This window comes from Esox lucius, chromosome 18 (genome assembly GCF_011004845.1).
Source record: "Esox lucius isolate fEsoLuc1 chromosome 18, fEsoLuc1.pri, whole genome shotgun sequence".
NCBI lineage: Eukaryota > Metazoa > Chordata > Actinopteri > Esociformes > Esocidae > Esox > Esox lucius.
This window is the reverse complement of record NC_047586.1, coordinates 18,829,795-18,851,402: the sequence shown is the minus strand read 5'-3', so window position 1 is coordinate 18,851,402 and position 21,608 is coordinate 18,829,795. Positions and strand designations below refer to the sequence as shown.

The 21,608-nt window shown below is 41.1% G+C and overlaps 2 protein-coding genes across 5 annotated transcripts; one reads left to right on the top strand and one right to left on the bottom strand.

Moving 5' to 3' along the window:
• Window positions 1–26: 26 nt before the first annotated feature.
• On the bottom strand, window positions 27–9,278 carry pla2g7 (phospholipase A2, group VII (platelet-activating factor acetylhydrolase, plasma)). 4 transcript variants are annotated; one of them, XM_010900563.5, is made up of 12 exons: window positions 8,447–8,682; window positions 8,153–8,158; window positions 7,804–7,923; window positions 7,196–7,346; window positions 6,952–7,045; window positions 6,780–6,848; window positions 4,262–4,442; window positions 3,973–4,086; window positions 3,567–3,658; window positions 2,600–2,776; window positions 2,068–2,216; window positions 27–1,925 (listed from the first exon to the last, which is right to left on the bottom strand). In XM_010900563.5, the coding sequence occupies exons 3-12, from the start codon at window positions 7,897–7,899 to the stop codon at window positions 1,834–1,836; spliced, it is 1,215 nt and encodes a 404-aa protein (XP_010898865.2). In that variant the 5' UTR covers window positions 7,900–7,923; window positions 8,153–8,158; window positions 8,447–8,682; the 3' UTR covers window positions 27–1,833. The 4 variants fall into 4 exon arrangements, with proteins under 4 accessions (XP_010898865.2, XP_010898863.2, XP_010898864.2 ...); XM_010900561.4 differs by lacking the exons at window positions 8,153–8,158; window positions 8,447–8,682 and adding an exon at window positions 9,092–9,278; XM_010900562.4 differs by lacking the exons at window positions 8,153–8,158; window positions 8,447–8,682 and adding an exon at window positions 8,827–8,912.
• A 1,142-nt stretch (window positions 9,279–10,420) lies between these two features.
• ints9 (integrator complex subunit 9) lies at window positions 10,421–20,460 on the top strand. Its single transcript, XM_010900558.5, has 15 exons — window positions 10,421–10,827; window positions 11,092–11,219; window positions 11,385–11,445; window positions 11,536–11,598; window positions 16,457–16,683; window positions 16,768–16,888; window positions 16,981–17,227; window positions 17,334–17,514; window positions 17,729–17,789; window positions 17,933–18,104; window positions 18,385–18,509; window positions 18,742–18,909; window positions 19,496–19,594; window positions 19,696–19,833; window positions 19,997–20,460. The coding sequence occupies exons 1-15, from the start codon at window positions 10,819–10,821 to the stop codon at window positions 20,171–20,173; spliced, it is 1,977 nt and encodes a 658-aa protein (XP_010898860.1). The 5' UTR covers window positions 10,421–10,818; the 3' UTR covers window positions 20,174–20,460.
• The last annotated feature ends 1,148 nt before the right edge of the window (window positions 20,461–21,608 follow it).

Here is a 21,608-nt window from a genome sequence, read left to right as displayed (position 1 = left end):
TTTAAGGACACACAAAAACAAATGGATACAGAAAATCATTTATAATTGTACATAATCAAATGCATTGAATTACAGTAGTGTAGACATTTCAGACTGAATAATAGATTCAAAAACAAAGTATAGAAAATGTGTTACATGAATGATTAATTGTTGCACTCCTTAGGGCACAAGCTCATTTCAGCTTTCTGTTGATAATATTTTGCAATTCTCTTTGGACAGGTTCAATGGGTTTTCACACTTGGTCCCTTTAGAATATATATTTTTTTATAACCTAGTGCTAAGTGGCCAGACACTTACCCAGAGCGATGTGCATTTTGTCCATTCTTATAACAGCTAGGTGGGATCGTACAACCAGTTGAAAACAGTACACTACTAAATTAACTAGCTATCAGCAAAGTGAGTGCTAGGAAAATATTTTTTGCAAGCAATACTTAAAAGACAACACCTGGACTGAGTGGGAGATGCCCTATTTAGAGGTTGGCCGGTGAAGAGACCAGTGGTGGCAGGAGCAAGGTGCTCAAATATTGAGTTTGATCATTGCATGAAACCCTTCGAATGTTGCTTTTCCTCTTACTACTCTAGAACACAATGGTCTTTTAGTTCAACACACAGCTCACCAGGTTAGCTCATCAATATTCCAACACTAGGTTACTAGTGTCTTAGTCCCCCTCACTAGCAAGGTTGTGGTTGAGGGTCACATTGGAATTTTGAAATTCAAAGGGGCAACACTGATTCTGATTTGTCGGCCAGAAAAGATCAGCAACATGTAGAAATGTATAGTTTATGATCATCTACATATTTTCAATTTAGTTTTAGATTTAGAGTGGCTTGGTGCAAGTTGATGGTACAACTGCTGTGCAAAATATTCTGTGTATTTGACTGGTACTACATGTGCTATTAGCACAGCATGTGCTAACTAGAGGCAAACCATTAGCTTCCAAAATGTAAATAGTTTCATCCCTAGCTCATGGCTTGCCTTGCATTGCATTTTCCCATAGTGGAATGAGTGAATGTAGGAAAATAATACTGGTTATTTCTCAATGACAGCAACATAAAGGAAAAGAGGGCTGACTACAACAGTTTCAAAACAAAATGGCAAAAAAGCATTGTCCTCATTCAAGGGCAAGAGCAGTGTGAATACAATGACTCTTTTTTCTATGTTTACTTCAAATGAGTAATGAGATCTAATATAGAGAACTCGATGAGAAAACGCCTTCAGTGAATTAATCACTCAGTACCTTACATAATCCACTCAGAAGAATGGACAAAACAGCTAGGCTACTGTAGGTTGCAATAGCATATTAATAAATCGGGTTGAAAGGAATCAAGAAACTAAAGGATCTTTCCTTTACTTGGGTGTTAGTGTTATTAATTTCATTATTTATGCAATTTTGCAAAATAATGTTACAAAATTATGTAAATTTGTATTATGTGAAATCAACCTAAACTGAATAACAATCAGTAATCAAGTTAACAATGACATTGGAAGATATTTCCAAAGATTGGTAATCAAAATGTAAAACCTGTAATTTCCTCAGGTAAAATCATTATTTAGCTTTTCTATATCCATACAAATACCTGTTAATCCTGAATAACTTCAAATATAAACATCTACACAATCCTATCTTTGTACTGCTGGTTAGGACTGAAAAATTCCAAGAACTTTCAATATATTTCCTGGTAATTCAGAAATTGTAAGACTTGTAGAAGTCCATGATTAAACAACATTTAAGGCTCTGTGCCAGATACATGGGCACCCTGAGTTGACCTAGTGAAATTTACTAGAAATCCTACAACCTTCTGAGTAAGGTCCATATTTCGTACAAAACTCAACTAAGATATTTCTTTAACATTAGTGCCTGGAATGAGGTTGACATCCTTGCCCTCTATTAGATGGTCCCATTGATTGAAGTCTTTTTCAATGCCTGAAAAAAAGAAGCAAACTAATTTCATACATTCCCCAAGCGAGGACATTTTACTGCCACTGTTAGCAAATAAAGACTATTGAAAAGCTAGCTAGCTGTTGACACCCTAGTTCACAAATCAAATGAACATACAGATCCTTACCAAGATGCCGCTGCAAGAATGCAAGCGATGCTTTATTGCAGAGATCAATGCCAACCTGAGGATCAATCTCCCCTTTCAGTTTCAGGATTTTCCCAATCCAGCTGCCAGTCAGGAAGGTGAAATCAGGGAAGCTCTGGTGAACAGTTCCCCTGTGTGGGGAGGGAACAATTAAATAATACTTGAGAGTCTGTTATTGTTGTGTCTACAAAAATGTTTCAAGGTAAGCCACACAACAAAATAAGTCAAGAATTGTCATGATGTACTTGACACAGAGCAGCTTTGTGTGCTGGTTGTGAACTGTAAATGTACTGGTAAAAGCACTCCTATAACCAACTCTCACATTTAGCACTCTTCAAATCAGGAAGTGGTTTTAAGTACCAGACAGTGCACCACAGTTGATTGAGAGATTTTTGTCATTTATGCAGAAACAAACTAAAACATGGGTGAAGAAAAAAGAGAACACACTATACCTACTCTATGGCCTTTCACGTTATGTAATCTTAGTATCATTAAATGTATACCCGTTCCGTACATGATGGTGATCATTTTCCTATGCATTGAGGTGGAAGAGGATTCCAGTTTCCTCATGCGCATGATGTTCCCAGCCCACTGGAACTTCTCAGAGTTAATGAAGAAGACGGGCTGCTTTACCCGGACATAGATCTCATCATCCAGTGGGAACATCCATGCGTCCAGGGCAATGCCACACCTGAGGAGAACAGTATATGCTAATAACATTTTGCTAATTCATGGGGCTAGCCAAAAAAAGACAAAACATTGTAAACAGAATTAAAGGTTGCTTTAACAGCATAATTGTGGTCATTTTGCTACAGAGCTAGCCATATGATTTCTAGCTGTTCCATGAATTAGATGTATTCCAGTTGAGATTGCTGGGGGTCCTCTGGAATAGCTGATTAAATGGCTTCAAAGGAATTGGTTACATAACAATAATATTTTTCCTCTCTTTTATATGCAACCTCGAGTCCAGTGGTTCTCAATGTAGGTGGTTAGGAGTATTAAACTGAATGAGAAAGAAAACGTAATGTTTGTTTGAAAAATCTATACATAGCTACCATTGTAGCTTTATACAAGTAAATGTATATCTTGTTTGATCTGGTTTCTACAATATGCTTATGATATTGCAAAAAAATTTTCAGCCACATCTTGTACTTAAAAAGATGTGTGTCTTGATTAATCAGTGATCAGCATTAGCATGTAAACGTGGCCACACAATCTAACCAGGAAGATGACGAGAAAGCAGTTGCAGGCCTATGTTAAAACTTTCCATGTAAGACAGTTTAGCAATCCTCACCTGTTGACAGTGTAGGATTTCAACTCCTAGACCCAATGATGCAACAACTTAGATGTGCCAATTGGGGGCCCGACTTTATATGCCATCTTATTACATTTGTCTAGAAAGGAAAATGTCTACAGTAGATCTTAAGACGTAAATACATTTTAAAACGTGTTACGACTGAATTGAGATAGGTAGCTCTTACTTGAATTTCACCTCTTTGCAGAGTGCTTCGATCACAGTTGCTCCACCAAAAGAATGGCCCATCACTGCTATCCGGCACAAGTCCATAGAGTTCTGGCAAAAAGGGGGCGGTATAGGGTAATGACACTCATTATCAACAACACCAGGATATGATTGAAAAGCCAGGATCACAGCAAAAAAGTGATCGTAGTACAAGTTGGAAGACTAGTAGACTTAATTAGAATTTACTCTTAATCCATCATGTACATCTAGGTCCTGTATGTTATGCAGTGTGCAGAAATAACTTTAAACAGTTATTGAAAGTTTGTCACGGTAAGGTTTAAATATGTGTGTTGTGAAGAGGTTTTAAGCATTGCCAGGTTCAATAGTGGCTGGTCAATGTTTATTTACAGATATAAAAAAGTCACCTCCAAAGTAGTCCAGTCAAACTTTGTCTGAAGCACATTCTCCATTTTTTTTCCTGAGTTAATTTCAATGAGTCTTTCCAATGCCGCTATGCATTCATCCGCCCGCTTTTTCACCTAAAAACAGATAATTCAAAAGAACATTTTGCTTTTGAACAAATGTGAAGTATTGCCAAATATTATGCTAGTTGTTTTACAATCGTAAGTTAAATGTATTATTCAAAAGAAGGGTCTTGAGGAATGTATCAGACAAGCTGAAGAAGATAAACAAATATTTCTATGTGATTTGCACCTGTGAATTCCTAAGAGGGAATTCAGCCTCGCCTGGTTTTAGAGCTCTATAGTACATCCATTTTTCTGCCAAGTGGTCTGGAGCTGTAGGATTGGGTTTAGGTGTCGATGTAGATGCTTTCTTTTTCTCGCCCATCTCTTCAGTCTTTTCATAGAAGAATGTTGCAGAAGCCGATTCATCCCTACAGTAAAAGAACAATCAAGAAATACAGCTGCCATCCAAAATACAGTGCTCAAAAAAATTAAGGGGACATGTAATCATCACAGTTTAATACCAAGTCAATTAAAGGTCAGGGATATCAATCTGTATTTTGGTGGCCTATTCTGGTGGCACAGGAAGTCCAGGTCCTCCTGGACGGCACATCCATACATACTGTCGCTAGAAGGTTTGCTGTGTCTCCCGGTAGTCTCAAGAGCATGGAGGAGAAACCAGGAGATGGGCCGTTGCACGAGGACAGTTTGACAGGGATGTAAAAGGGGGCGTTAACCCAGCAGCAGGACCAGTATCTGCTCCTTTGTGCGAGGAGGAACAGGAGGAGCACTACAAGAGCCCTAAAAAATGACCTAACTGCCAGAAACAGACTCCATGAGGGTGGCCCGACATCCTCTAGTGGGACCTGTACTCACAGCTCAGCACTGTGCAGTTCGATTGGCATTCACCAGAGAAGACCAAAATTAGCAGGTCCGCCATTGGTGCCCCGTTCTCTTCACAATCGAGAGCAGGTTCACACTGAGCACGTGACAAAGAGTCTGGAGACGCCGTGGTGAACGTTATGCTGCCTGGAACATCATCCAGCATGACCGGTTTGGAGGTGGGTCAGTGATGGTATATCCTTGGAGGGTCGCATAGAGCTCCACATGCTAGCCAATGGTACCCTGACTGCTGTTAGGTACCGGGATGAAATCCTCAGCCCCATCACCAGACCTTACGCTGGTGCAGTGGATCCTAGATTCCTCCTGGTGCTGGACAATGCCTGGCTTCATGTGGCCAGAGTGTGTAGGCAGTTCCTGGATGACAAAGGCATTGATGCCATCGACTTGCCCTCACATTCCCCAGACCTAAAACCAATTGAGAATCTCTGGGACATTAGGTATTGGTGCATCCGACACCGCCAAGTAGTACCACAGACTGTCCAGGAGCTCACTGATGCCCTGATCCAGGTCTGGGAGGGGATCCCCCAGAACACCATCTGCCATCTCATCAGGAGCTTGCCCTGACATTGTTGGGCGTGCATACTGGCACGTGGGGGCCCATATATACTACTTGAGTCACATTATGAGCTGCCGTAATGAAATTCACACAAGTTGGAACAGCCTGTGATTTCAATTGTTTAGTTATTTTCGGTGTGAGTTTGACTACAGCCCTCAATCGGTTGGTGATTTTGGTTTCCATTGAACATTGTTATGTCATTTTGTTCTCAACAAATTACACAATGTACAGTAACGATCCTGAACATCAATATATTTTGTGTTCCCTTAATGTTTTTGAGCAGTGTAAAAACTGTGCCTAGCCAGAGATCCTTCAAATGTCTGAAACTTGATTCAGTTAAGACAATCCCATTCTCACATGAGAAAATATATATTTTGTTTGCAAGCCCATTAAACCATTTAGTTACCACTCCCTGTGGAAGGTGGCATGATCACCCTGGAAGAGACCATTCCAATGTGGATATAAATGTGAAAGGTGAGGCGCTCTCAGTATGGCTATGTACAGCTTGCCCTTTAAGGGGCTGAGTGGGCCAAAACCATACAAGGAAAATGCACCTGACACTCCAACAGCCATCAGATCCCTTCACTTTTCAGTGTTGCCTTTACACTGGCAATTTTTAGTAGCTTTTTTTCTGAGATGCCAAAAAATTTGTTTTAACAATACAAATGTGTGCTTTTGTGAGTAGTATAGTGAAATGTACAGTAATACAACTCAGAAATTGTCAGTCTAGGCCAATATATCATTTATAATAGGTGAATCGGTCAACTGATTAATAATTAACATTCACTGACACATCGAGAATACCAAACAAAGATCAAGTGAGCCGATCACGCATGTTGAACTTTGTAGCAGAACTCAGAAGCCAGTCCTTATGGGGCTTGACCCTACAGTGCAACTGAATTACATCGATGTCCAAAGCAGCCAGCTAAACGTGTGCAGAGCTTTAGGCCATAAGCCCAAAACAGACAGCGATTGGGCAGACCAGCCATTCTGTTCCCTCCATATAGTCCCATTACTCCATACTGATAGAAATGTGATGAGCTAGTTTGTACCATTGTCTGCACACTCTTCCCACTCCCACCCTGAGGTAAACAGGCAGGGCGCTCATGCCAGCAGTGTATATCAGGATGACTGTCTGTGTATTTATGGAGAGTCCTTTGTCATTGTTAGCTTAAACACATTATATGTGGACTGGAATCTCATCCCTTCCTGTGTCCATTAGATTAGGGAGTGCTCATCAAAGTCCTTTTACATGAATGAAGTGGATGGAGGGTGCGAGAACAGCGTGTGTAAAGAGAATGTGGAGTACCTGTGTTCCACTGCTGCAACTATGAAGCCCTGTGAGGCCAGTTCTACACCAATGGCTGAATATAGAGTTCTGGGGGGAAAGATACAAGTCATAAAATTATATCCATGCAAAGAATAAGATGTCTATTTCATGGAAAATGTATATGTGAACAATCAATAATTTCTGTATGTACCTGAAAGCTCCAAGTCCGTGAGAGAAGATAATTACTGGACACTTCCCATTCTGTTTATAAGGGGCATTCATGGCAGCAGGTATCTTAAAAGAACCTTACAAAAGAAAACAACAATTTCTGATTAAATATAATCTAAGGTACACTGCATCAACATGTTGACATTTAGCCCAACTAGTTTAACCTGTTCCAGTATACACTAAAACAAATAGAAATGGTAAACAGGGTCTACAGAATAAGTATTTACCAAACAGGTAATTAAAAATCTTTTCACTCAGGTTTCTGTTGAATTTCATGAAGTCTGCAAGCCCATAGAGATACTCTTTGCGTGGGATCCATTCTGGTCTTTCAGCATCCTCGTCTGCTACACATGGATAATACAACCGAAAGAAGGTGCCCTAGTGAGAGAGTTTCAATTACATTTTTGAATGTTTAAAGACCGTGAGATCCTTAACGTTAACAAAATACCTAGCCAAATACTATAATGTCTTCCAATCCCAGTATATTTTAACATTGATCACAAAACTACGACTAACAGGTCCCGATCGTCATAAAAAAAAAAAGCAACAATTCCGTATCGTTGACTAAAGGGGTGGGGGGGAAACGTTGAGCTGGAGCAGCAACACAGGTAGCATTGCAGCAGTGAACGTACTGTATTGAGTGTTGAGGACAGCATGGAACACGATTGATAGCAAAACATGTCGACTACGCTGGCCGGGTAATTTTGCTTGTTATTAAATACTCTCTTTTGTTTACAAAAAACTGTACGTTCGTCACATTTAGTTTCAACTGTTGTTACTATGGTGTTGAATTTATTGCTTGACGGAGGAAAATATCAACAAAAACATTGTTTACCCCTAAAGTATGATCCATCATGAAATCTGAACATCCCACTGCGTTGGGCCCTTTTGGCAGGGGGATCCCCAGATTCCTACAGTTTGAGTTTCCCATTGCTGCGATGAGACTCAGCTACACCTAAGTCAAAAGAAGGAAGCACAATGTGTTAACTCAACATGACTAAGCACATATCAACGGTTCCCAATGTGATTAATTACAGAACCGAACATTGTCTTTTAGACCCTCACTTAGTTTCTTATCTATACAACTTGCGTCAATATCTTGCTACTCACTAAAATGAATGTACTACTAACATGTAATTACCAACTACACTTAATTACGATTAAATTCAGTAAGTTTTCCATACCTGATGCTGTTCTTGGCCAATGATAAATCGTCTTAGATAATAAATTTAGCGGAGTTCACCAACAACTGCAAACATCAACCTTTCTTGCCTCGCTAGCTTATAAAGTTAACTTTTTAAAAAGACATCGTTAAATATGCAGCAGTGCTGCGTGTGGTGCTAGCAAGTTAGCTTAGTCAACATAATCATTTCAAAGCTGTGCTTACTAAATAAGAAATGTAATGTAGGAGTGCCTTTCAAAGCTAGGTTTACTACATAAGAAATGTAATTCGGGAGTGGCTTCCTGGGTGCATTTACAGCAAGAGTCGGGATTGACGTAGGCGTAGCAGGTTAGCAGATACAAGACTTTACAGCTAACAGGTCTCGTCCGTTAGTACAGCTTCTGTGTCGCTTTTGATCGTAAATTCTGTGTAAAGATCCAGATACTGTGCTTATTTGCCGTGTAGCACTGTAACGATACCTACAATACTTAAAATACCAGGCAAAGTATCACTAAAGTGCTTAGCGTTCTGACGCCCCGCCCCACATTTTCCCTACGTCCATCTGCTACACAAAAACCTGCAACTGATATTTCTCCAATCGTACAATCGTAACACATGGAATTTTACTGCACCCCTATTTGTATTACATAATATTTTTCTGGAAATAATTATTGATTTGTGTATCCAAACTCCTACCTGTGATTTCGCAGGAGTAAAATCATTATGAGCTGCATGTCCTTGTGGTAATAAATGGAATGAGAAAACGTCATGCCTATACTCCTTTTTCCTCACATGTCCTCGCACTATAAACATCCTCTCTCAAACATACAAGTTTACATGCATACACACAAACAAACAACTGTGCTAGTCCCTATACCCTAACCCTAACGTTAACCTAAATAATACAAATTGTTCTTGTTTTCAAAAAACTGCTATTACACTCTGAAGTTAATATATTCACCTGCAATGGGTGGTGAAAACCGCCTAGCATATCACTGGTGCCCAGTTTCCAGCCATCGCAGACCTCCAGCGCAAGGGGTGTCTGCATAGGGCGCAGGGTATCATCAGAGACTCTTGACATTCATGCCACAAACTGTTTGCCTTCCTACTATCAGGAAGGTTGTACAAGTCTCTTCGTTCCCAAATCAGCAGGCTCAGGAACAGGTTATTTCCTATCTACTGTAACCCTGCGGAACTCTATAACACTACTCCTTTGTACTACTGGACTCTGACACTGCCTTGCAAAGTCTGATAAGTTTTTATTGCTGCTATCTCTGCATTTCAGTTGCACATAGTCACATCCAGTTTGCTCAGTTGCACAGTCAGAACTGCCATTTGTACTTGCATTTGCTTCATCGCACAACTATTCACTTCACACTTGTACATACATTATACCAAATACCTACCCTATTTGCCTTCATTGCTCATTTAGAAATGCCATTTGCACTGTGTGCCTTCATTACACGTTACACTTGTAACATACACTATACTTAATACCTGTACATTTCCTGCCCTCTTCTATTTGCGCTTCTGGTTAGATGCTAACTGCATTTCGTTGTACTGTACTCCTACTGGTCAGTGACAATAAAGTTGAATCTAAATCTAAAACTATGCCATCACACTTTTTATGTTCTCTTACTTTTATATGGAGGCATTGCATTGTATATTATTATTATTTTCTTCAGACTTACACATCTCACCAACTATAGTGTATATGTTGGCAATAAGGCACAAAGCAGTATGGTAAATGGGTGAAATACCACAGCTCAAAGCTGCTTAGGTACAAAGCGTCCTGAATGCTGATTGGCTGATTGGCATGGTACATGAGACCATGTATCACAGGTATGACATCACATCACTTTTTTACCGCTCTAATTGCCTTGGTAAAAGTATTTTAAGTGCAATGGGGCATGTCGAGTGGACTGTGCTAATATATATTGCTAATATCCCACGGCTAAGTGCTGTGTCCAGGCAAACCGTGTGGTGCCTAAGAACAGCTCTTAGCCGTGGTATGTTGGCCATATACCACATCCCATCGTGCCTTACTGTTTAATATACCATGCCAATCAGCCAATGAATTGGCTATTGTAGCTCGCTAACACGAACGCTTGTTTTCAAGGACAATTGATATGCCAATACTGTAGGGGGCGGTAGGTAAATTAAACGACTATGTTTTAAACAAGGCAGTATTCCAAAAGTAAGACAGACAAGTTGAACAATAATGTACAACCCCCAAAGTGTCATTTTCAAGGCGGTTGAGTGATCTCGAGTGGGTAAAAGCTAGGATAAGGAGATCTACATAGTCTGAACCAAGCACAATCTATTGATATCTTATTGTGCAATATTTTGCATTTGTTTCTGTAACGGAATGCCTTGTCTGTAAAGTGTGCATATGCAAAGATTCAATTCGCTCTGCACTCATTCTAAACAAGGCACTCATTCTAAAAAGTATGCAAAGGTTTAATTTCAGTTTTTTGGAGTGGAACCTAGTTCGCCTCTAGACTTCAACTGCCCGGCTACTAGGCTCAATGATGTTAAGGTTTCCTCTACCAGTGGTAGGAGAAATGACGACGGATGCTTCATATTCATATATCCGGCGGTGGCTTATCTGGCTCCGTGTACTACACTATCTGTGATGTGCCCACTAGGCTGACATCGTGATTATTAAGTTTATCATTGTCGATTAAGATGAAATTGGTGAGTTGACATATGGAGATGTCACCATGTTAATACCCCATTATTTGGTATGCTAGCTAATGTAGTAATTCTTTACTAGACCAGCTTGTTAAAATAACGTTAGCATGTACAATATTGTTGTTATGGTTAGCATGCTAGTTTTGCGTTGATGAGTTTCACACATTTGCTAGTTTTTGAGTTATCAGACAATTTCGCTACCAATACCAATTGTTATATTAGCGTTTTCATTTCAAGGTGAACCAGTGTTGCGTCTCTTCTTTTCAGTACTGTTTGTCAGGGCACCCAACCCTCCCTTGCAATGTCCTCAAATTCAAATCCACTACCATTATGTTGGACTGTGGGCTGGACACTACTTCTGTCCTTCAGTTTCTACCACTGCCTCTGGTGCACAGGTGAGAACAAGTAATGTTTACACAATAGTACTGCAATTCATTGGCCACAAAGCATTGACTTATGCACTGGGGCTATACCTCCAAATTTCCCCACTTACTGGTTGAAATAAAGACATTTACTTGGCATGTGACATTCCATGATTATAAGAATACTCTCTTTTCCAGCCCAAGGCTTTCCAAGCTCCCTGGATGGGTGTCAAAAGATGGCACAATAAACCTTGAAAAGGTACAAGATCCCACTTTGTTGAATGTATTTTTCATGTATATTTAGTAATTTAATGAGTTGACCAACATCTATTCAAATGTATGCCATCAGGAGCTGAAAGAATGTGCTGGTCGCGTCTTTGTGGATTCTCAGCCAGAGTTCTGTCTCCCAGAGGTAAAACATTATTTAATAAAAAACTTCATCCTGTACTTGCTTCAAGTTCAGATAATGGTTAAAATATTTATTGATTAATAATTAGCTAAATAAAGCTTTCTTCCTGAATTGGAATCTTGCGTATGTACCCTACATGGCCAAAAGTATGTGGACACACCTACAGGTGCATCAAAAGTGTTTAGAGTATTGTGGAAAAGTTTTTTTTTCTTCCTATAATTCAAATCAAATAGTAACACCTTCCTATATTTACAGATTAATTACACATGAAGTGAAACATTTCAAGCCTTTTTTCTTTCAATCTTGATGATTACAGCTTACAGCTCATGGAAATAAAAAATCCAGTATCTCAAAATATTAGAATAAAAAAAAAAAGTATTATACAGATGTTCACCTGAAAAGAGCTCTAATCAGTTAATTAACTCAAAACACCTGCAAAGTTTTCCTCAGTATATTAATTTATGCACTCAATATTTGGTCAATACAGATTACTGCATCAATGTGGCGTGGCACGGAGGGATTCAGCGCTGCTGAGTTGCTATGGAAGCCCAAGTTGCTTTGATAGCGGCCTTCTGCTCGTCTGTGTTGTTGGGTCTGGTGTATCTCATTTTTCTCTTGACAATACCCGATAGATTCTCAATGGGGTTCTAGTCAGGTGAGTTGGCTGGCCAATCAAGCACAGTAATGCCATGGGCAGCAAACCAGTTACCAGTTGTTTTGGCACTGTGGGCAGGTGCCAAGTCCTGCTGGAATAGGAAATCAGCATCTCTATAAAGCTTGTCAGCAGATGGAAGCATGAAGTGCTCTAAAATCTCCTGGTAGACAGCTGCATTGACTCTGGACTTGATAAAACATTGTGGACCAACACCAACAGATGACATGGCACCCCAAATCATCACTGACTGTGGAAATGTCACACTGGACTTCTGTGCCTCCCCACTCTTTCTCCAGACTATGGGAACTTGATTTCCTAATGAAATGGAAAATGCACTTTCATCTGAAGAGAGGACTTTGAACCATTGAGCAATGGTCCAGGTCTTTCTCTCCTTTGCCGAGTTAAGATGCTTCTTATACTGTCTCTGGTTCAGGAGTGGTTTGACACTAGGAATGCGACCATATTTAGCCCATTTCCTGAACACGTTTGTATGTGGTGGCTCTTGATGCACTGACTCCAGCCTCAGTCCACTCCTTGTGAAGCTCCCCCACGTTCTTGAATCGGCTTTGCTTGACAACTCTCTCAAGGCTGCGGTCATCCCTACCACATTTTCCTACCACACTTTTCTTTTCCAATCAACTTTCCATGAATATGCTTTGATACAGCACTCTGCGCTGACATTCTGTGGCTTACCCTCCTCGCGGAGGGTGTCAATGAGTGTCTGGACAACTGTTAAGTCAGAAGTATTCCCCTTTATTGTGGTTGTGTGTACTGAAGGCTCAGGGAATGAATTAGCTGATTAGAGCTCTTTAAAATGTTTTTGTATCCTGTAGCATTAAGAGGACCCTTCACTGGAACTATGGGGACTAGCCCAAACCCTGAAACACAGCCCCAGATCATTATCCCTCCTCCACCAAACTTTACAATAGGCACTGAGCAGCAGGTAGCATTCTCCTGGTGTCCGCCACATCCAGATTCGTCCACCTGACTCCCAGATAGTGATGCAGGGTTCATCACTCCAGGTAACATGTTTCCATTGCTCCAGAGTCCAGTATCGACATGCTTCTCACTACTCCAGCTGACGCTTGGCATTACATGTTGATGTGAGGCTTGCGTACAGCTGTAAATCCATTTAGTGAAGCTTTTCTTTTAGAAAAGACTTTGGACAGGACTCAGATAAATTGAAACAAGAAATTCGTCAGCTGGGTGTTACCCATTCAGGTGAATGCAAAACACACCATGCACAGAGGAAAGGAGATCTCAGAGAACATCAGAAAGAGGGGAGAAAAATAATAAATAAGGTAAATGCCAATACAAACATGACAGTTCAAGACTTGCAGACCTCCCTTGCTGCATCTCAGGTTACTTCGCATGTTTCAATAATAACAACAACATTGATACAAAATGTAATTTATGGGAGGGTTGCTAGGAAGAAACCTCTTCTGTTAAATAAGAACCAAACTGCCCATCTGAACTTTGCCAGAGACTACCAGGAAACCCAACACTGCCTACCACCAAAAGAACCGTATCCCAACAGTCAAGTATGGCGGTGGGAAGGTCAAGATCTGGGGCTGGGCAGTTGCACGTAGTTAAGAGAACCATGAATTCTGAGGTATACCAGGATGTTCTTGAACAGAATATCAGGCTGTCAGTCAAGGAGCTTAAGCTGAGCTGGAAATGGGTCTTCCAAAACGACAACAACCTAAACCATTCAGGGCAAATCTGCCTAAGAATTGCTCTGGAGAAAGAAGATTTGTGTTTTAGATTGGCCAAGTCAAAGTCCTGACCTTATTCCAATAAAGATATTGTGGCAGGACCTGAAGTGGGCGGTATATGCCAAAGGCCACTCAAACCTCACTCAGTTGGCTGTTCTCTATGGAGGAGTGTACAAGAACCCCTCAAAAAACGTCAGAGATTGATGTAGCTATAGGAGATGTTTACTCTGAGATATTACTGCTTATGGAGGCGCCACACGCTATTGCATGAATGGGTTCACATTTTTGCATTCATGGGTTTTTAAATAAATTAAATAATGAAAATATGTTTTTGTTTCCTTTTATTTGGAATGTCTTTATTAAGAATTGGGGTTTTGAAAATTTTTGAGCATCCCTGTGAAGTTCACATACTGTCAAGCAACTCTGTTTATCTACTGTTGTTAGTGTCCTGTTTTTTATAGATCATAATAGTTTTATCTCAGCAATCTGAGAACCTATACTGTTCAGGAAATCCAAATTGCACAATAATTAATGTTTCTAGTGACATGTTTGCTGAGATCAAACTATGATTATCTATAAAAAACAGGATGCTGAACAGTCAAAGCAACTTGAGGAGAGATGAAGATTAGAGTTCACAGATGTTAGACCTATCAGTTAGTGTAGTAGTCACAAACCATTGTACAACCCTGTTTCCAAAAAAGTTGAGATTAAAAACAGAATGCAATGACATGCAAATCATTTATCTCTATATTTAATTGTATATAGTACGAAAACAACATATCCAATGTTGAAACTGAGAAATTACATGCCCATTTTGATCCCAACAACTTTCAAAAAAGTTTACCACTGTTTTGCCTCACCTCTTCTTTTAACAATATTCTGTATGTGTTTGGGAACTGAGGAGACCAATTGCTGTAGTTTTGAAAGTGAAATGTATTCCCATTCTTGCTTGATATAGGATTGCAGCTGCTCAACTCTTTAGAATCTCCTTTGTTTTCTTTTTATGATGTGCCAAATGTTTTTAATTGGGGACAGGTCTGGACTGAAGGCAAGCAAGTTTAGCACCTGGACTCTTACTACGGAGCCATGCTGTTGTGATACGTGCAGACATATGGGAGGCCTTCCCTGAAAAATAAGTCTGGATGGTAGCATAATTTGCTTCAAAACCTGTATATATTGTTCAGCATTAATGGTGCCTTCACAGATGTGCAAGTCACCCATGCCATGTGCACTAATGCACCCCCATACCATCATGGATACTGGCTTTTGAACTGTGCGCTGATAACAAACTGGATGGTCCCTCCTCTTTAGTCTGGAGGATGTGGCATCCATGATTCCCAAAAATAATTAAAAATTTTGGTTCATCAGATCACAGGACAGTTTTCCACTTTGCCTCAGTCCATCTTAAATGAGCTCAGGTCTAGAGAAGGCGGGGGCGGTTCTGGATCTTGTTTATATATGGTTTCTTCTTTGCATGGTAGAGTTTTAACTTGCATTTGTGGATGTAGTGACATACTGTGTTCACAGACAATGGTTTTTGAAAGTGTTCCTGAGCCCATGCAGTGATTTCCACTATATCACCCAAAGATCACGGCCGTCCAATATTGGTTTTCGGTCTTGTCCCTTGCATACAAAGATTTCTCCGGATTCTCTGAATCTTTTAATGATATTATGTACCGTAGATGATGAGATCCCCAAACTCTTTGCAATTTTACATTGAGAAATGTTAAATCGTTGCACTATTTGCCCACACTTTCACAAAGTGATGAGCCTGTGTGATGTCTTTGTACTATTTTCAGTTAAATATTGGGATAAATTATTTGCACATCACTGCAATCCGTTTTTATTAGCATTTTACGCAGCGTCACAACTGTTTAGGAAATGGGGTTGTAGTAGTACTGTATAATTTAATATACTCTACTGGACTAGATGGTACTGGAGAGGTTTTCAACCTGTGTGCCTTGAACTAAGTTTTGAACACTCACTGTTTATACTCACTGTTAAAACATGAGAAGTGCAATACTCACTGTATAAACATGAGATGTGCAGTGCAAATGGTATTTTGATTTCAGAGCACCAGTGCTGCTTGATAATGTATTTGAATTGCATTTGGTTACATCTAAATGAACAATCCTCTCTAATACCTGACATCTTGCAAAACCTGGATAGGTATTTTATGTTGGGCAACCACATGATCTGTTATAGCAGTCCATGTGTGGATGACACAGCATACAACCATCAGTGATCAGAGAAACTCTGTAGACATTTTGGCAGTCCGGAAGTCAATGATAATGAATATCTTACAAGTTGATAAAGAGGGGAGAGTTGAATCATGGAATGTAGTGTTTATAAATGTTGCTGAAACACTGTAAATAGGTTTGGGACATCAATGGTAATTCACCTACAAAATTAACCAAGTCACTTTGTATAACATGTTAAAGTGGTTGTGATGATATCAAACTTTGATATCATATCCTTTTCTATCACTTAGAGAGAGCTGCTGGACCTTTCCACCATAGACGTCATCCTGATCTCCAACTACCACTGTATGATGGCCCTGCCTTACATCACTGAGCACACCGGCTTCACAGGGAGTGTGTACGCCACAGAACCCACGCTGCAAATTGGCAGACTTCTGATGGAGGAGCTTGTAAACTTCATGGAGAGAGTTCCCAAGGCCCAGTCTGCTACCTGCTGGAAGAATAAGGAAATACAAAGGTATGACTTAGTGACCAACATACAATTTGAGGGGATGTAAGGAGACTACGGTTAGACATTAAAGAGATATGAATATATTCCCAGGGTGCTCCCTGGGCCACTGAAGGATGCTGTAGAAGTGTTGACTTGGAAGACCTGCTATAGCATCCAAGATGTTAACTCAGCTCTCAGTAAGGTGCAACTCGTGGGCTACTCACAGAAAGTGGTAAGACCTCTGTCCAGTGAACGGTAATTACACATGCATACCAGTTCTGCTAATAACTGAAGTGAACTTACTACCTTCTATAATTTCTCTAGGAGCTGTTTGGCGCAGTGCAGGTCACACCCCTGAGCTCTGGCTATTCATTGGGTAGCTCTAACTGGATCATCCAATCACATTATGAGAAGGTTTCCTATGTGTCTGGCTCCTCCCTCCTCACCACACATCCACAGCCCATGGATCAAAGCTCCCTGAAGAACAGTGATGTTCTGATTCTGACGGGCCTCACACAGATGCCGACTGCCAACCCAGATGGCATGCTGGGGGACTTTTGCAGTAACCTTGGTACGTTGTGTTGTTCCTACATGTTTGACATGTGACCGTCACAGAAAGCAAACCACAGGTTGATGTACCATGTTGTTTCTGACCAAACTGTCTGTTGTGTTTATAGCCATGACGATACGTGCAGGGGGCAATGTGCTGGTACCATGCTATTCCTCAGGGGTGATCTATGATCTTCTGGAGTGCCTGTACCAGTTCATAGAGAATGCCAACTTGGGCTCCACCCCCTTCTACTTTCTCTCGCCAGTCGCCAACAGCTCTCTGGAGTTCTCACAGATATTTGCAGAGTGGTGAGTTCCAGAGCTAGAAAATTATAATTCTAGGATTATATTTATATGACCAGTGTTTTTTGAGATCTCAAATGTGTATATCTTGTTAACCTGGGTTAAAATAAAACAAACCTTTTTTCATAAACAACCTCTTGGCAGCAAACCCGCATGCCCTTGCCTCATAGTTTCTGAAGCTGAGAATTGTCCTTGAATCTGTCCCTTCTTTTTTTGCCAGGCTCTGTCACAACAAGCAGTCCAAGGTGTACCTTCCAGAACCTCCTTTCCCTCACGCTGAGGTAAAACTGTGTCTGTTTTAAATGGTCGTCTAGATTTCACTTGTCTAGTCGACTTAATTTACTGCAATGTTGGTTATGACAGTTTTCTATTTGTAGAAATAGCTGTATGATGCCCTGTCTCTGACAGTGTATTTATCTTTTAGCTGATCCAGACCAACAAGTTGAAGCACTACCCCAGTATCCATGGCGACTTCAGCACTGACTTCCGGCAGCCCTGTGTGGTGTTCACCGGACACCCGTCACTTCGCTTCGGAGACGTGGTGCACTTCATGGAACTGTGGGGCAAATCCAGCCTCAACACCATCATCTTCACTGGTGAGCACAACAATACCTGATCAAGGCGAGTTGCCAATCATGGTGACCTGTCCATAATTTTGGATCTTGCACTAGCTGGTTAGGCTGTTGCAACAGACTTCTCCTGTCCCTAAAACTTTCATATATTTAAAAAAAATAATAATAACATAAAAAACATTAGACGACTGTATCAAACAGAATGCTAGATCCCATGGTGTCTTTCATTAAAGTGACCATAATTCAGTTTAATTAACTAATGAAATGTGAATGTCAGTGAAATGGTTCTGTCTTAATCCCACAGAACCAGACTTTTCCTACTTGGATGCATTAGCCCCGTACCAACCCCTGTCCATGAAGTGTGTCTACTGCCCTATTGACACACGCCTCAACTTCCACCAGGTCTCCAAACTGCTCAAGGAGGTCCAGGTACTAATTTCACTATAGTACTATTTAGTGGTCACTATATTCTATATTTAACTATCTAATGGTTCTGTGTTGACTAGAAAGCCAAGAGATACTGAGTTTGTTCTATTGGAATTAAATATTTTAAAATGCACTGCTCTCTCCATATATCCCCATGTCTTTTTGCCATGATCTTTCCTTCCTTTTTTCGTATTGGACACTTTGTGACGGCCTTGACTGTGATCTCCGCTTCCAGCCCCTCCATGTGGTGTGTCCGGAGCAGTACACCCAGCCCCCGCCATCCCAGTCCCACCGCTCAGACCTGATGCTGGAGCTACAGCCCCCTCCCATGCCCTACCGCCGCTGCTCTGTGCTTGGCCTGCCCTTCAGGCGCCGCTATGAACGCATCCATCTACTGCCAGAGGTTAGGGACTGTGGCGACCCACCACACTGGCATTAACATGCCCTTTTAGTCTCATTCATCCCTCTGTTGGGAGGTTGGTTCATAGGGGTTTGGGGTAGGACTAGTACTGTATACCAAGGTTTATAGGGGTTTGCAGTAGGACTAGTACTGTATACCAAGGTTCCTAGGGGTTTGCGGTAGGACTAGTACTGTATACCAAGGTTCATAGGGGTTTGCAGTAGGACTAGTACTGTATACCAAGGTTCATAGGGGTTTGCGGTAGGACTAGTACTGTATACCAAGGTTCATAGGGGTTTGCAGTAGGACTAGTACTGTATACCAAGGTTCATAGGGGTTTGCGGTAGGACTAGTACTGTATACCAAGGTTCATAGGGGTTTGCAGTAGGACTAGTACTGTATACCAAGGTTCATAGGGGTTTGCGGTAGGACTAGTACTGTATACCAAGGTTCATATGGGTTTGCGGTAGGACTAGTACTGTATACCAAGGCTTAAGGCTCTATACAGACGCTGCACCTTGTGCCTTATTGCTTAATTCGAGTGTCGTTTCGGATGTTCCTAATGGTCTCCAAACCCGTCCCTCTGTAGCTGGCCAAGTCCCTCGTGCCCTCTGAGATCAAACCTGGCGTCTCCTTAGCAACCGTGTCCGCAGTTCTGCAGTCCAAGGATAACAAGCATACGCTGCAGGTGAGTGTGCGCGTTCAATAAGTCTCCTAGAAAGGACTTTGCTAGTATCAAGAGCCACTCGGCGACGTACACCTCTAATGACCTTGTCTGTGTGCTGCCAGCCAGTTCCCAAGCCCCTTCCACTGCCTCCCAGTAAGAAGAGGAAGCGCGTAGTGGAGGAACCCCCCGAGGTGCTGGCCCCTAAACCCCTGCTCAGTGGATCTGTCCCCCTGGAAGCTTTCCTGGCTGTGCTACACAAGGTGAGAGTATCCTTGAAAACACTGAACACCTATTTGGCATGCTAGGGACGTCCATACGAGTCCTTCCACTAACAGTTGTCGCATTAGTACATTCATTCTCCGGGGGGATTTTCTGACTTAGCGTCAACGTTTTGCCGTTATCGATGCGTTTCCTTGTTTCCAGCACGGCATCACAGAGGTCAAGGTAGAGGAGACGGCGGATGGCCACATCTTGCACCTGCAGGCCGAGGACACTCTGATCCAACTGGAGGAGGACGGGACGCACATTGTGTGCGACAACAACGAGCCCCTCCGTACCACTCTCAGGGACCTGGTGCTGCGCTTCCTCATGAAACTCTGACCTTGACGCCGGAGGAGGCATTTCATTCGCCAATCGCTGACAGACTGACTTTCTACAAATAATCTGCCATTCTAAATGACTACTTGTTGGTCATACAGTCTGTCTGCAGTCATCGACTCATATGTGGTCAAGCTCAAACTGTGTACTAATAGATTGATGTGTCTCTGGGCCTCATCCATTTTTTTTCCTTTCTTGTATTTAGTTAGTAGTGCTTTCAAAATGTTAATGTTGAAACTGATGTGTAAAGTTTGTATTTTGTAATAAACTACATTTATTTTGGAAACTGATTTTAATTGAGTCCTCCCACAAGGAAGAAATGTATATTCTGAATATTTAAATTCCCCCATGTAATTGATTTACTAGGCGTTGGTAAGAGTTCATGAGCGTTTCAGGGAAAATGAGAACTGTAGTGCAATTGTTTCTTGTCCTCTGTTCACTAAGGAGGAAGAGAAAATCCTTCTGAATTACACAGTAGGGGGTGATGTCATTCTGCAGGTGTAATTTGAGACTTTCTTATAATTACAGTTCTGCAATTCGAGACCATGAGAACCAGACTGGTCATGATGACAGTTAAGTACAGCCCTAGAAAACAGGCTCAATTTAGTCAATGTCGCTGCAGGACAGAACACCTGTATCCTTTCTTGTTTCATTACTTTACTAGTATACATTGCTCAATTTCAGAAATGTCATATCTTCAGTAAAGGGACTGGTAGTCACATGTTGGCTTAGACTGGAGAAAGGCCAAATGGAACAGAAGTTCAAAGTTTTAGTTGTCAGGTTACAAAGAAACCAAAAGGACAGACTGTATAAAACTCAATGTGGAAACAAATAGAATTTTCAGATAAAACTAAAGAGTCATTTAAAAGATTTTACTCAGTTACAGTTTACGTTCGGAAATTGGTCAATTGAAATAAATGATTCAGACCTAATCTATGTTGTTGACATTCCCAAAAAAGGGGCATGTAGGAAAACCATGTGGTGTAACCACCATTTGACTAATGCAGTGTGGCAAGTCTTGGCATTGAGTTGATCAGGCTGTTCCTTGTTGCCTGCGAAATGTTGTTTAACTCCACTTCAATGTCTGTGATTTGCGGGAACTGGTAATGATGTCATACACTTCACTCAGGATCTCATGGTATCTGCATTAAAATCCCCATAGATAAAATGCAATTCTGCTTTTTGTATTGTACACCTACCCATACCATAACCCCACCAATCACCCAGATCTGCCAAGTCCCACGTGCAGTTGAAACTGTGTGTGGCCTTTTACTGTCCCCGGCATAAGGTGCACCTGTTTAATGATCATGCTGTTTAATCAGCTTCAATAAAAGAGTGGCCTTTTATTGTGGCCAGCCTAAGGCACACCTGTGCAATAATCATGCTGTCTTATCAGCAAGTTGAAATTTACACCAGTGAGGTGGATGGATTATCTTGG

Bases quoted from the DNA above. Each gene is read 5' to 3' on its own strand.
- ints9 (XM_010900558.5), top strand. The intron at 11,446-11,535 runs GTACAAGATCCC...GTATGCCATCAG, and splicing joins GCACAATAAACCTTGAAAAG to GAGCTGAAAGAATGTGCTGG. The intron at 17,515-17,728 runs GTGAGTTCCAGA...TTTTTTTGCCAG, and splicing joins TCACAGATATTTGCAGAGTG to GCTCTGTCACAACAAGCAGT.
- pla2g7 (XM_010900561.4), bottom strand. From the start codon at position 7,899: ATGGGAAACTCAAACTGTAGGAATCTGGGGATCCCCCTGCCAAAAGGG. The intron at 7,347-7,803 runs GTAAACAATGTT...CTCTCTCACTAG, and splicing joins TGATGGATCATACTTTAGGG to GGCACCTTCTTTCGGTTGTA. The intron at 1,926-2,067 runs GTAAGGATCTGT...TCTTTTTTTCAG, and splicing joins ATTCTTGCAGCGGCATCTTG to GCATTGAAAAAGACTTCAAT.